This window comes from Ceratotherium simum, chromosome 33, assembly GCF_057802395.1.
Source record: "Ceratotherium simum simum isolate JZ-2026a chromosome 33, ASM5780239v1, whole genome shotgun sequence".
Taxonomy (NCBI): domain Eukaryota; kingdom Metazoa; phylum Chordata; class Mammalia; order Perissodactyla; family Rhinocerotidae; genus Ceratotherium; species Ceratotherium simum.
Window position 1 is genome coordinate 20,752,834 of NC_141932.1, and position 15,080 is coordinate 20,767,913.

The 15,080-nt window shown below is 44.9% G+C and overlaps 1 protein-coding gene across 1 annotated transcript; it reads left to right on the forward strand.

Annotated features, from left to right (window-relative positions):
- The first annotated feature begins 2,632 nt into the window (after positions 1–2,632).
- Positions 2,633–9,782, forward strand: LOC147912883 (cytochrome P450 2B4-like). The gene is made up of 6 exons (XM_087421937.1): positions 2,633–2,723; positions 4,260–4,335; positions 6,263–6,389; positions 6,873–7,014; positions 8,363–8,457; positions 9,672–9,782. The coding sequence occupies exons 1-6, from the start codon at positions 2,633–2,635 to the stop codon at positions 9,780–9,782; spliced, it is 642 nt and encodes a 213-aa protein (XP_087278063.1).
- The last annotated feature ends 5,298 nt before the right edge of the window (positions 9,783–15,080 follow it).

A 15,080-nucleotide genomic window follows, 5' to 3' on the forward strand; every position in this document is an offset into this window, starting at 1 on the left:
AACAGGGAAGCTCAGCCTGGGGAGGGCACTTGTGCCCAGTCACACAGCTGGGACTACACAGAGGGGAAGCTGGGTCCAGCACAGAGGTCTCTTCATCTCCAATGCCCTCGTAGACTGAAGCTGCCTCACAATTTGGGGATCCCTAAATCCTTTGGGAATTTGATTAAAGCCCTCCTTTACAAATATCCATGCACATTTAGCATAAAATGTTGAGAGTTCCAGAGCCCCTAAACCTCTTCCATAGACCCTCCAAAGATCCTCAAGGTGTCCATGATCCTCCATTGTCATTGCATCTTTGTGGAGAGAGAGAAAGGGAGAGAGAAGGATGTAGAGACAGAGGAAGAGAGAGAGAGAGATTGAGAGAGGGAGGGAGGGAAAGGGCATGGGCTAGTGGGTGTCATGTTGGGACAGTTTGGGGAGGGTGGCACTGCTCCTCCTCCATTCCTCCATAGGCTCCAAAATCCTTCTGGGGTCAGATAGACGTGGGTTCATGTTCCAGATTTAATTCTCACTCATTATTCTACTGTTACTCTTGGCTTCCTCTTCTGTAAAATGAGATGGTGACCACAAGAATGTATTCCTCCTAAGACTATTATGAGGATTAAATGGGATATTACATAGATCCTGGTGGATAGTAAGTTAAATGGCAGCTACTTCAATCCACTCATTCATTTATTTACTCATATAATAATAATTTACTGGGCACCTTCTGTGAGCCAGGGAATATTCTAGGCATTTGTGATGTGGCATTGGACAGGGATACAAAATAAACAAATAAGGAAATATTAGATAGACAAGAGCTACGATGAAAATAAAGCAGAGTGATGTTTTAGAAAGTGGTGGGAGATACTGCTCAGTCTTGGTCTGTTTCTGAGCAGAGGCCCTGAAAGATGCAGGTGGAAGGCACCAGAGAGAGGCAGGTGTCAGTTTAAGAACACTGGAACTCTGTAAGAAAATCTGAGAAGGACAGCATGTTTGGGGGACAACACAGAGGCTAGATCCGAGTGTGTCAAGGGGCGAGTGGGAGGAGAAGTCAGAGGGGTGATGGGACCATGTTATGTAGGGGCACAGGTTCCACGGTGGAGACATCTGGTGTTACCCTCAGCACAGTGGGAGCATTGGAGGCTTTGGAGCAGGTTACGGATATTAATTAATTTACATTTTAATGGGATTACTCTGGCCTCAGGGTGGGGTGGGATGGGTGGGTGGTGAAACAGTTGTAGGGGGGACAGGAATGAAAGTAGGGAGACCAGTGCGGAGGCTTTGCAGAGATCAATGTGAGTAAGTTTTAAGTAAACGTAACCCTTTTATGATTTTAAGTCAACTATTTATTGAAGTTTAACATCACCATAAAAAAAGCACAAATCATAAGTGTGCAGCTCAGTGAATTTTCTCAAACAAACATACTCATGTAATTGACACACAGATAAGTAACAACATGGCTTTTCCCCAGAAACCTCCTCTCATCCCCCTTCCGGTTACTACCCTTTTACCATATGTTCATGTTATCTGTTATTGAACTTCATATGAATAGAATTATGATGCATGGACTCTTTTGTGTCTAGTTGCTTTCGCTCAACATTATGTCTGTGAGTTTCATTCATGCAGTTAGGTGTGGCAGTGGTTTGTTCTTTTTCATTGCTGCCTAGTATTCCATGACATGAATACATCATTATATATTTATTCTGTATTGATGGTGCTGAACATGTCATTAATAAGGCTTCTGTGAATCTCCGTGTTTATATTTTTGGTGAATCCATATATACAGTTTTGTTTGGCATTTTGTTGAGAGTGAAGTCGTTGAATCACTGAGTATACATGCATTCAGCCTCGGTAAGTACAGCTGAGGCATTTCCCAAGTCCCTGTACTGATGTTATGATTTTTCAAATTTATGATCACCCCAGAGAGCCCTCTCTTTCCCTTCATGTCTACCAAGTGGGTTCAGGGTAGATCTCTGGGCAAAATTTCAGGAGGCAGACAGCAGGTTGAATTCGGGTCACAAGAAGGATGATTCTTTAGTTGTGATGCCAGGGAGATCTGGCTAGATTCAAGGGTATAGGCAAGGGTGATATTAGAAGTATTTAAACATCTCTACTGCTTAGGGCACCAATCACACATATCCTGGCTGGGTGACTCATTAATCCTTTAGTTGCTGGGTCCTGGGGTGGAGGGTCTTGGGGGCAGCAGCTAATTATCAATCTATATGTAAGTGTTTTAATGGTTTAACAACCTGGGCGATCACGGACATGCACACTGACTAACAGCAACTCTGGGAGGGGTATTCTTGGCAGAGAAATACGGGGTGTCTTCATGGTGACCCTGGGTCCAAGGCCTGTGGTCATGCTGTGTGGGACAGAGGCCACCTGGGAGGCCCTGGTGGACCAAGCTGAGACCTTTTCTGAGGTGGGGGAAAATCGCTATTATTGAGCCAATCTTCCAGGGATATGGTAAATATCTCAAGGGCACCTGGCGGAGGCAGGTTGGAGGATAGGGATTGGGCAGGTGAGTCTGGGATGGGAGGGTAAGGAGTGGAGAAGGACCCAGAGTCTCCTTCTAACTTCTACACCCCCAAGTGTGCTCTTTGCCAACGGGGAACGTTGGAGGACCCTTTGCCAATTCTCTCTGGCCACCATGAGGGACTTCGGGATGGGAAAGCGGAGTGTGGAGGAGCGGATTCAGGAGGAGGCTCAGTGTCTGTTGGAGGAGCTGCGGAATACCAAGGGTGAGCCCCGGGGGACGGGGAGGAAAGAAGGATGGTGAATCAGGAGAGATGAGGGGTACATAGCAACAGAAAGACGGAGGGGTAGACGTGGGCAGAGAAAGAGGGGTAGAGATAGAGAAAGACAGAGCCTGAGAGACCATCAGACTTAGGGACAGGGACAGAGAGAGGAGCATGGAGATGGACAGGGATGAGCAGGAGAAGGAAATGAAAAGCCGGAAGAGCTGCTGGATGTGTAGTGTCGAGAACAACCAAAGACATAGAATAAGGTATTAGCACAGTCTGTACTTGTGTTCAGGGAGACCAATGCATGGATTAATTGTATGTATCAAAGGGAAAAACAGGACTTACATAAAAGAAAGCAAAGAGAGAAAAGGGAAAACTGCAGACATTTTGAAAATGGTGAACTGAGTTTTCCTTCTTGCAGTGAACTGCTGATGAGCTGGCAGTGAGCACAGGGCAGAGAGGTATTCTGCTCTCAGGCAGCTGGATGGACCATCAAAGAAGCACTTCCGGTTGTTTTTGGATTCTCGTTAAATAGGGATTTATGAGACACAAAGTTGACGGGATCTTTTCTTAAGAGATTGCAGAACATAAATGTGGAGACTGGGAGGGAGAGGCAGAGGCAGAGACACAGGGAGCAACAGAGGAATAGGGACAGAGGGTTGAGAAGAAAGTCAGGAAGAAAGAGAGTGACACAGAGAGACAGAGAAGGAGACAGAGATAGAGGGACCAAGACCAAGAAAGACAAGAGAAAGAGTGGAAGAGGCTTGGAGAGGCAGAAAGAAAAAAGGCAGTGAGCAACGGAGGCAGAGAAAATTAGAGAGATAGACAGACAGGCTCAGGAAAGGATCTGCAGGGGAACCAGAGAAGACGGACAGGTGAGACCCAGAGAGAGAGGCTGCACCCATCTGAGGTTCCAAAGCTCACAGCCCACCCTCCATCCAACCGGGCCAAGTCTGGCTACTCAGACATCAACTAACAAGTGCAGGAGGATTCCGATTCTGGAAGACCAGAGCCCAAAGAGGGAGGGAGGAGCTGACGGGGGTGACAGATAAGGGACAGGGAGAGCAGAGTTTTATATTTGCACAAGTGATTGATTGAAAACACCTGCTTTGCACCACCCCTGCCCTTGGGACTTATGTCTACCTGCTTCCAGAGTCAGAGAAGTGGCCTGAGTGGAGACCAATCATACAGCCCTGCAGCTGGGCCTCCTGAGTCTGAGTCCTGGTGCCAGTGATGAGTAGCTGGGTAACCCTAGTCAAATGAAGTAACCTCTCTGTCACCCATCTGTGAAAAGAGGACAATAACAGAATTGCACGCTTCTCACAGGGTTGTGGTAGGAATTAAATAAAACAATATGTTAAGTGCTTACAATAGGGCCTGGCATGTAATATGGGCTAGTGAGTGTTAGCTGTTTCTGGTTCTGTTTTCTTCGTCATGGCTGAGCGATTGAGGACAGTCACACAGAACTGGGGCAGCAGCCAAATGCTCAGGGCTTTGAGTCTGTGTCTGCTGAATTGTGCCTCCTCCCCCTAGGAGCCCTCCAGGACTCCACCTTTTTCTCCTGCGCCATCACCACCAACATCATCTCCTCCAATGTCTTTGTGTGTATGTGAGGAGATCAGCCCTGTGCTAACATCTGCCAATCCTCCTCTTTTTTTTTTTTCCTGAGGAAGACTGGCCCTGGGCTAACATCCGTGCCCATCTTCCTCCACTTTATATGGGATGCCGCCACAGCATGGCTTGACAAGCAGTGCGTCGGTGCGTGCCTGGGGTCCGAACTGGCGAACCCCGGGCCGCCGCAGCGGAGCGTGCGCACTTAACCACTTGCGCCGCAGGGCCGGCCCCCTCCTCCAATGTCTTTGGAAAACACTTCTACAGGGATCCTGAGTTCCTGCGACTACTGGACTTGTTTACCAGTCCTTTGCGCTCATCAGCTCCTTCTCCAGCCAGGTCAGGGAGAGGCTGAGGGACAGTGGGGACGAGGGGGCATCCAGGGTAGGAGAAAGGAGTGATCTGCTTTGGGGGCCAGAAATGCAGCTTAGGGATGGAAGAAGGGCAGAGACACAGGGAGAGACAGGGACTGAGAACTGGAGGGAGGGACAGTCGGTGAGACAGGGACTGAGAGACTGAGAGAAAGAAAAAGGAATGAAGTAGAGGCAGAAATAGAGAGAATAAGGAATGAGGGCTTGGAGAGAGAGGAGAGAAGAGGAGAGGAAAAGAGAGAAGACAGAGAGATAACAAGACAAAGAAGGGCAGAGATGAAGAGAGCCTGAGAGAGACAATTGAAAATCGAGTGTGTGTGAGTCTGTGTGTGCATGTGTGAGAGGGAGAGGGAGAGACAGCGAGAGAGAGAGAGAGAGAGAGACAGAGAGAGAGAGACAGAGAGAGAGAGAGACAGAGAGAGACAGACAGAGAGAGAGAGACAGAGAGAATGAATCAGGCTTTCAGGCTCTCTCCTCTTCTGTCCCTGCTTCCTGTGAATCTTTGCCTCTGTCTTGGGCAAAGTCCCTCACTTGAAGAAACTCAAGGATACATGAAAATAAGAACTGCATTTCTTCATTTCCCCCATTTCTCTTCCTTCTTTCTGTGAATTTCTCCCAGATTATGAAGGAATATATTCCTCTTTTAAAGAAAAATAATAAAGTTTCGCTTTTTCGACTAATCTGGAAATACCCCTATTGTATATTAAGTCAAAAAATTAAATGGCAGAACAGTATGCCTGGCCATTGCTCTTCACCAGGTGTGTGTCAGATTCACAGGTACGACTGTTACAAGTGTGGAATGGGGTCTGGGGTGAGAGCATGTGTGACAAGCCCAACAGGTGGTTTCAATTATCTCCTCCCATAGAGAATCACAGAGAGAGAAAAATCTGGAAGGAGATCCACCAAAAAGTTAACAGTGTTTATCTATAGAGGGAGAGATTAAGAAGGAATTTTACATTGATACGTTTCTGCACTTTTTGCCATTATTTGCAACGTTAGGTATTATATTTATCATCAGACAAAATAATGTAAATAGGCTTCAAAATAAATAAATCGCCTTAAATAGTCAGTAGGCTCATCTTGTATAAACATCCTATTATCAATGCCTGACACAGCAAGGCAGATGCAAGAGGTGGAAAGAGTCAGGGAGAGGTTTGAGTAAAACAGATAAACTGCTTAGGTAGGCAAGGGAAGCCCAGAGAGAGGATAAGAAGAGGAGACACACAGAGATAAGGAGAGATGGCGTGGTGGGGCAGAGACCAACAAAAAGACAATTTTTGGAGGAGGATGAGAGAGGAAGATGCAGAAAGAAAAAAATGTGAGAATAACAGATCAAAGGAGACATAGTATCAGTGAGCGAGGGACTAAGATACAGAGAGAGAGACAGAGAGAGAGAGAGACTGAGATTTCCCTTGAATTTATTAGGGTCCAGCAGGGCTGCCCCTCCCTGTGACCGGCTCTCTCAGCCCCAGGAGGACCTCACAGCCCCTTCCCTCCTACTTCAGGTGTTGGAGCTCTTCCTTGACTTCCTGAAGCACTTTCCTGGCACATCAGGGAAGTCTACAAAAACCTGCAGGAAATCAATGCCTTCATTCCCCACAGTGTGGAGGAGTACCGGGAAACTCTGGACCCCAGCAACCCCCAGGACGTCATCGATACCTACCTGCTCCTCATGGAAAAAGTAGGGTTTGGGAGAGGGGAGTTGGAGGGGAGGGGAAGGAGGAAAGACTGGGGGATGAGAAGGAGGGAGAGGAAGAGGGTGAGGGAAGAAGAGAGACTGAGGAGGGGATTTAGGAAAGGGGAGGGGAGATGCGGGAAGCAACAGAGAGAGATGAAAAGAAAGAGAAAGTAGGGAAGAGAGAGAGAGAGATACTGGAAATAAGTGACAAGGGCAAAAATACAGTTGAATAGACCCACAGAGGCAGAAAGACGCTGAGAGACAAAAAGAGACAAACATACCAAAGAGATGGAGAGAGAGTGAAACAGAGCCAGACAGAGTGAAGAGAGACTGAGCGAGACAGAAATAGAGATATACGGTTAGATCCGCAGAGGATAGGGAATAGTAAAATGAGCCAGACAGCATGAGAGACCCAGAAACAGGTGGATGGCATCTCAAGAGACACATGTGCCTTTCCTGACATGAACCCTAACCCTCTGGACCCAGGAGAATTCTGACCCCAACAACGAGTTTCACCAGCAGAACCTCATCATCAATGTGCTCTCGCTCTTCTTCGCTGGCACTGAGACCACCAGCACCACTCTCCGCTATGGATTCCTGCTCATGCCCAAATACCCACACATCAGAGGTGGGCAGGCTGGCGACGGCCAATCAAGGGAGATCTTCTGGCCCCTGTTGGAATGCAGAAGTGAGGCTGGGCTTCTTCCTGAATGAGAGGGCACTTTCCCCTCTTATACCTGGATCACTGCAGGTTTGGAAGGAGCCCCCAACTAGGCCAGCCATGTTGGTGGATGGATGAATGAATATGTTTATCTGTTCTCTCACTGTTTTCTCTGATCAATTAAAGATCAACTCATCCATGCAACCTTTCATCCATCCATCTTTCATCCATTCATCTGTCCATTCATCAGTCTGTCCTTTTATTCATTAATTAACCTGCTTCCTCAGCTTCTTTTATCTATGATTTATCCAAAAACATACACTCCCATTCTTTATTTGGATTAATTGATTCATCTATTGATCCTTTGAAACAGTAATTGAATGAACTATTTGTCATTAATTCATTGGCTCATTCATGCATTCATGCATCCTTCTGTGCTTCTATGAGCTAGGTCTCACTCCTTGATCCTTCCATCAGTCAGTCTTTCAATTCATCCTTCATCCATTCCTTCATTTGTCCATTTAATAATTCACTCATTTTTTCATCCTTGATTTATTCATTAATCATTCAATGCATCCATCTATTTATTCCTTTATTTACTCATTCCCTCACTAATTTATTCATTCACTTATTCCTCCCTAAATCTGGCCATTCATCCATTCATGTAATTTATTTGTCTATGAAATGTTTATTAATTAAGGATTCATTAATTTGTCTATTGATTGATATGTAAATATGTACATACATTCAGTAATGTTCTTCCATTCATCAACCTTTCCATTCATGAATTGATCCATTGGTTGATTGATTTATGTAGTGATTTATTTATCCAGTTGTTCACAGGATAATATATTGATCTATTTCACTGATATATTCCTGAGGACCTTGCACAGTACCTCATCTATCCTACATACACAGTAAATATTAGTTCTTTTTTCTACTCATCTTGGAGAATTTTGACAGGTTCATAGCCTAGAGTTATTAATCTGAAATTCTGTGCAAAAATGTGGCACACGTGGATATGTATGTGTCTGTGTTTACCTGTGCATGTGGGGAGAGAATCCATAACATTCATTAGATTTCAACGGGTGAGAAGTCTTATTGCGTCCTTCCTCCCCCCCTCACCCCAAACTGGTTGCTCTGAGGGGTGTCAATAATATAACCCTTTACTAGAGGTATTTTTTTGCTCATTGGCCCATAGAGCAGTGTCCCTGCTGAAATGTCTCTTTGAAATGAGGTTCACTGGTCCCACTCTTCTGTGCAAAGAGAGTCCACAAGGAGATTGATCAGGTGATTAGCTCACATTGCCCTCCAGCCTTCGATGACCGAGCCAAAATGCCATACACTGATGCAGTCATCCATGAGATCCAGAGATTCAGGGAGCTCATCGCCTTTGGCTTGCCCGACATGGTCACCAAAGACACTCGCTTCTGAGAGTACATCATCCCCAAGGGTGAGGCCAGCCAGGCTCCCACATCTGTTTTGGGTGGGCATCCTGGGTTCCCATAAACTCCAAACTCGACTTATTGTTGGTTTTATTACTAGGACTCTCTTGTTCTGTTTTTAGGGGTGGAGTGGGGAAGGGGATGACAATATCCTTGATCTTGTGATCAAAGGGCACTGAAGTATATCCCATCCTGAGCTCTGCTCTCCATAACCCATGTAACTTTGAAAAACCAGATGCTTTCAACCCTGACCACTTTCTGGATGCCAATCCTGAGGGTGGACATGAAGAAGAATGAAGCTTTTATCCCTTTCTCCACAGGTAAGGTGGACCCACACTCCCTTTCCAAAACACCAGAGTGCAGGTGCCATCCACTTCTTGAGACAATCAAGGAGAGGTCTTTGTTTATTTAGCACTGAGTATATACCAGTTGCTTTACCTGTATTAACCCATTCCATCTTCACTACAACCCTAGAGGGGGCTTGAGAAGTGAGATCAGGTCCCAAAGGCACATCTTGGTAAGCTTGACCCTGGGCAAATATTTTAATCTCTCCACATCTTCTGGTATAAAAGTGGGTCCTTGGGGCCTTCCCGGTGGCACAGTGGTTAAGGGCGCATGCTCTGCTGCCGCGGCCCAGGGTTTGCCGTTTCGGATCCCGGGCGCGCACCGATGCACTGCTTGTCAAGCCATGCTGTGGCGGCGTCCCATATAAAGTGGAGGAAGATTGGCACAGATGTTAGCCCAGGGCCAATCTTCCTTAACAAAAAAAGGGGAGGATTGGCAGATGTTAACACAGGGCTGATCTTCCTCACAAAAAAAATAAAAAAAAGTGGGTCCTTAGATTCTGTGGGGCCACTTAACCTTTTGGAAATCTAACAGAAGCTATACACTCTCTCCTGGAAAAATGTGCAAGGCACATCCACCCAAAGATTTGACCCTGGATTCACAGGGTCTGGGAACCATATAAATATCCACCATAAATTGTAGGTTAAAGGCCAATCTTAGGAAAATCTGTTGCAATGGACACATGTGTCTGGGCTTTGGGATGTGACAGGGCAAAGAATGTCCACCTGCCCCATGCCCAAACTGGTGATCCCCTGTGCCCACAGGGAAGCGCATTTGTCTTGGTGAAGCATCGCTTGTATGGAATTATTCCTCTTCTTTACCACCATCCTCCAGAACTTCTCCGTGGCTAGCCCCGTGGCCCCTGAGGACATCGACCTCATACCCCTGGAGAGTGGTGTGGGCAAACTGCCCCCAGTGTACCAGATCAGCTTCCTGCCCCACTGAGGGTGCTGAGGAAGGGGGTCTAAGGATTCCAGGGTCATGAAGTATCCCCATCTCTGCAGAGAATGGCCCCTGACTCTCTCCATGTCTTCCCCACTCTGAGAGACCCGCTGCAAGCCTGTATCCTTCCCCCGCCTTGGTTGCCACCTCCGTGGACAAGTCCTTTCTTCAGTCTCACCTCCTTCCATCATGCCACAGCTCTTCTAAAGACTCAAGGAAGTGTTTCCTTTGTTAAGAGAATTCCAGAAGTGGTGTATATATAGAAACAGGGGCTAAAAGGGGAAACCTGGCTCAGGATCTCTACAGTTTCACCTCCCAGGCCACAGCTCACCCTGAGTGACTTCTCTCTTCCCCAGAACAACCACAGCCTCCATTTATCAACTCCTTGTGCTCCATGATCTGTGCATACATGACTACACTAGAATCCTATCCAGTTAGCCCCTGTGGTGAGTACAATGATCATGCCCCCTTTACAGATGAGTAAACAGAGGGCAGAGAGTGCCATCAGTTGTCTGAGGTCAGATGGCTAGTGAGTGGAGGCACAGGATTCACACTGTCTGCCTGGATCTAGAACCCAAACTCTTCACCACACCTCCTTTTTTATCAATATATATTTTAAAACTAAGATGAAATTCACATAACTTAAAATTAACCATTTTAACATGTATAATTCAGTGGCATTTTGTTCATTCACAATGTTGTGCATCCACCACCACTATCTAGTTCCAAACATTTTCATCACCCAGGAGAAAACCCCACACCCATTAGCATTCCCCCTTCCCCACAGCCCCTGACAAACACCAGTCTGCTTTCTGTCTCTGTGGATTTTCCTGTTCTGAACATTTCATACAGACAGAATCACACAATCTTTTGTGTCTGGCCTCTTTCACTCAGCAGAGCTTAAGTACAAAATCTTTTAATTAACTAGGAGAATGTCATTTAAGGTTTTCTGATACTATGGTTGTTTATTCAATCCACATCTGAATGGGCCTCCGATGGCATGTCTTCAAGCAATAGGCTCATTCCTTTGCTTCACATATTAATCAGTCCAATTGTTGGATATGTGGCCAACTTCCCCTTTCTAGTACATCTGGGTTACCTTGGTGGGTTTTTCCCTTTCAAGGTACAGATTGCAAAGCTCTAAAACAATTTATTATGATGGAGAGGTCAAATTCCAATGTTCACAGTTCATCTGATGTTACTAACTATCATCCTGAAACCTGGCCAATAGCCAATACTATTAATGGTACAGGACACGGTTATTCCTTTTCTGTTGCTCAAACTATTCCATTTTCCCACCTGAAAATGTTTTTGCCACTAAACAACAAAATGTTTTGCCACTAAACAAAAGAAATTGGATCCTACCACAAGAACTATGGGGGATTTCACACAAATCTGACATGGATTTGTTTGTCTCACTCCTAGGGGTCTTTAAGTACATGAGCACGTTTATGCTGGAACAGAGGAACATGGGATGAAACATGGGATGGATATCCCTGGAGCCATGTCAAAATACTATCATTCTTAAAGAAAGTTTTCAGTTGGAACAGACTGGTCTTGAAGGCCAGAGATTGAAATCTTATAAAAGAAGAACGTGTTGTAAAATACACTGGATTATAAATATACCAGAAACAGATCTAAGGATATTTAAAATTTTATCATATTGTATGTTTCAAGCCAGTAGATAAAAGTTGAATTATCTGATAGGTGATTGGATCAGGGCACTTGCAGGACCTTGAGAGTGAGGATTCCCCAAATTTCTGTGTCCTAATTGCCTCCTGGGCTGCACTCTAGTCCACGGCTTGGATTTTAAAAACTGGCTCATTGGAAATAAGTCATTGAATTTTCCTTTTTTACTCTTCCATTCTGTTCCCTTTCTTTCCTCTACCTACTTATCCTCTATCTATCATCTATCTATCTATCTATCTATCTATCTATCTATCTATCTATCTACCTATCTTTCTCTCTGTCTGTCTTTCTATCTGTCTATTTGTCTATCCATCTATCACCTAACCTGGTGTGTGTGCACATATTTAATAAAAAGTTTGGAAGGACTTCTTTTTTTTTTTTTTTAAAGATTTTATTTATTTATTTTTCCCCCCAAAGCCCCACTAGATAGTTGTATGCCATAGCTGCACATCCTTCTAGTTGCTGTATGTGGGACTCGGCCTCAGGATGGACAGAGAAGTGGTGCCTCGGTGCGCGCCCGGGATCCGAACCCGGGCCACCAGCATCGGAGCGCGCTCACTTAACCACCAAGCCACGGGGCCGGCCCACAGAAGGACTTCTATAATATTAACAGATATGTTTTGGTGGTGAATTATAGCTGATTTTCACTTTCAACTTAATTACTTCCTTGTTGTATAAAAATTAGAAAAAAGTAAAAAGTTGTTTTTACCTTGAAAGAAAAGCTGAAAATGCCATTCTCAATTCTTGGCACATAGCGTGTGCTCAATAATGGATCATTTATCTGCCTGTTCTTTTGTGTGCACGTGCGTGCTTGTGTGTGTCTTTGTCTTTCATGTTATCTCAATCATTGATTTAGTTTCCATCTTTCTCCCCAATCATACCGCCTCTCTCTCATCTCCCTCACACTATCTTTGCCTTTTGTAAATTTCTTACTTTCTTTCCTTAGAATATTCATCTTTTTCAAAAATGTTCACCCAGCTTTTGGGGTTAGACAAAGGGAGAAAGTCTCACAAAGAGGAGGTGAGCAGGTGTTCTCATGGGGTGGGGAGGGCACAGATTACTCATGGAGAATGGGATGAAGGCTTCTTGCTTCCTGAGGCTGCCCTCCGCATCCAGGAAGCGGCCAGGGTGGAAGATATCCAGTTTCTCCAAGTGGTGTGGGTCATGGAGGACAGAGCTCATGACGGGGTACACAGTAGTGTCCTAAGAGGGTGTTAAAGCCAAAGAGACCCAAATGGCCATCAATGAAGAGTGGCTGAATCAATGATGGTGCAGCCACAGTTGATAATAAGCTTCACCAACTGTATAGTCCACAGTTGGTGACTAAAATAATTGAAAAAATAATGAATTGAAATAATTCTGCCCCATTTGGTTAATAGTTGTGTCCTGAGCTCTTCAGGAATCCCCACTGACCGGCCTCACCCTTCTTCCCAAAGACCCTTTGGACTTCTCCATGATCCATCAACTAAAAGTGTCACATCTGGCTCAGCAGAGGCCACCAAGGACCCGACTCTGATACCAGGGCCAGAATCTAATCTGATGGGTAGTGCCCATTGGGTGATTAGATATTGTGAGTATCACCCCTCGGTACGTCGATACTCAGGAAAGTTTGCAACCACGGAAAAAATGAGTTAGAACCATAGGCTAACCTGAAAATATATTGACAGCATATTCTTATATTATAAAAGGAAAACCACACACATGGACACAAAATGAAAAACGAATTGAAAATTGTATTAATATGAACATAAAGACAAGAGGGGAAGGAGACAATGCACACTGTACACGCAAGTTCCAAAGTGATAGATACAGTGTGATTACCAATCTTTTTGTAGATGCATTTGCATGTGGTATATGTTCATGTAATTAAAGGAAAGTGTGGAAGGAGAAAAATCAAATTGCAAACACCTTCTCATGAAGGAGGAAGGTAGAGGAGATGATAAAATAGTTGTAGGAAAAAAGCTCCATTGTGTAACAAGTTTCAATAAGTATATGGTAATTTTTTCAGAAAGTCTAACATCTAATAAAGGTAAAATATAAGACGGAGAGAAGGGAGAGGACTTTTCTGTGTTTCTCAAATCTCTCTCTCTCCCATAGACATCTGGAATAAAAATTCTCATTGCAGTGCAACAACCAGAGACATGAAGCATAGGACTGCAGGCGGACAGCACCTTCCATCCAAGATTCTGTGGCCCTGCTGGTCTCACCTTAGGGAGACCATATGCCTGAAGTGAGTATCTTTGTGACAGAGTAGGGGACAGCAAAGGGGATGAGGTCACTGACTCTCTGAATCTCGTGGATCACAGCATCTGTATAAGGCATTTTTGCCTGATTTTAAGGGCTGGAGACAGTGTGGGCCGATCACTCTGTCAATCTCAGCCTGGACGTTCTCTAAGAGTGGTGAGGGTGGGAGGGGGTCATCAGTGGATGCCCATAACAGTGGGCTCAGCCAAGTCACCCAAAAGTTGACCTGCAGACAGGGGGGAGGGTCTTGTGAACTCTTTACTAAGATGTTGGGTTATTGTTCCTGCTCTATGAAAGTATCAAGAAAGTAAGTCAATGGCTTCTTTGTGGGGAAGTCTTCTCTGATGTTTCCACTGTAGCTATGAGAGGAATCATTTGGGTAATGACAGGTCAGTAGAAATTCATTCACCAGTTAAAACACCATTTTGTGAGTGTGTGTGTGTGTGTGTGTGTGTGTGTGTGGGGAAGATCAGCCCTGAGCTAATATCCATGCCAATCCTCCTCTTCTTTTTTTTGCTGAGGAAGACTGGCCCTGAGCTGACATCCATACCAATCCTTCTACACTTTATGTGGGATGCTGCCACAGCATGGCCTGACAAGTGGTGCCTCGGTGCACACCCGGGATCCGAACTTGAGTCGCCAGCAGCGAAGCGTGCGCACTTAACTGCTACGCCATGGGGCCGGCCCCTAAAACACCTTTTTTTAAAAAAAAAATAAAAATGAGTTGTGGCTGAAACTGGGGTCATGTCCTTCTGTCCCACTGATTTACTATGTGATCTTGGATAAGTCACTTCCCCTCTCTGGGCCTAAATTCATTATCTGTAAAACAAAGGGGTTTGATTGGATGAAACTTTCTCAAAGTCTGATCTACAGACCATCCACATGAGAACCAATTAAGGAGATTTTTAATTAGTTGTACATCAGCAATATACTCCAAATAGTCCAGTTCTTTGTCAGCCTCGAAGTGTCAACGACAAAATGTTCTGTCAAGACCCATGTGCTTTGGTAGACTGCAAAATGCCCACTGATTGCTAATGCTTTGTGCCTGGAGCATGCTTTGTAAACCATAAAGCACTTTACAATCTCCCAAGTGTTTTGCAAATTACAAAACACTTCAATATACCTTCTAAACCATAGGGTGCATCATTGAATGAAAAATATTTTGTAAATTCTAAGTACCTTGTCAACTTCAAAGAGTTTTGTTTGCAGCAAAGCTCATTATAAGTTACAAATCCGTACAAAGGTGGATTTTCTATTTTTCAGACTGATCAGGACAGATGTCTTCACCTATCACCCAATAACCTTCCAGCATGGTCTCAGAGACCCTTGATTATCCTCACCTTCACCCACTATAAGCCCAGCTCAGCT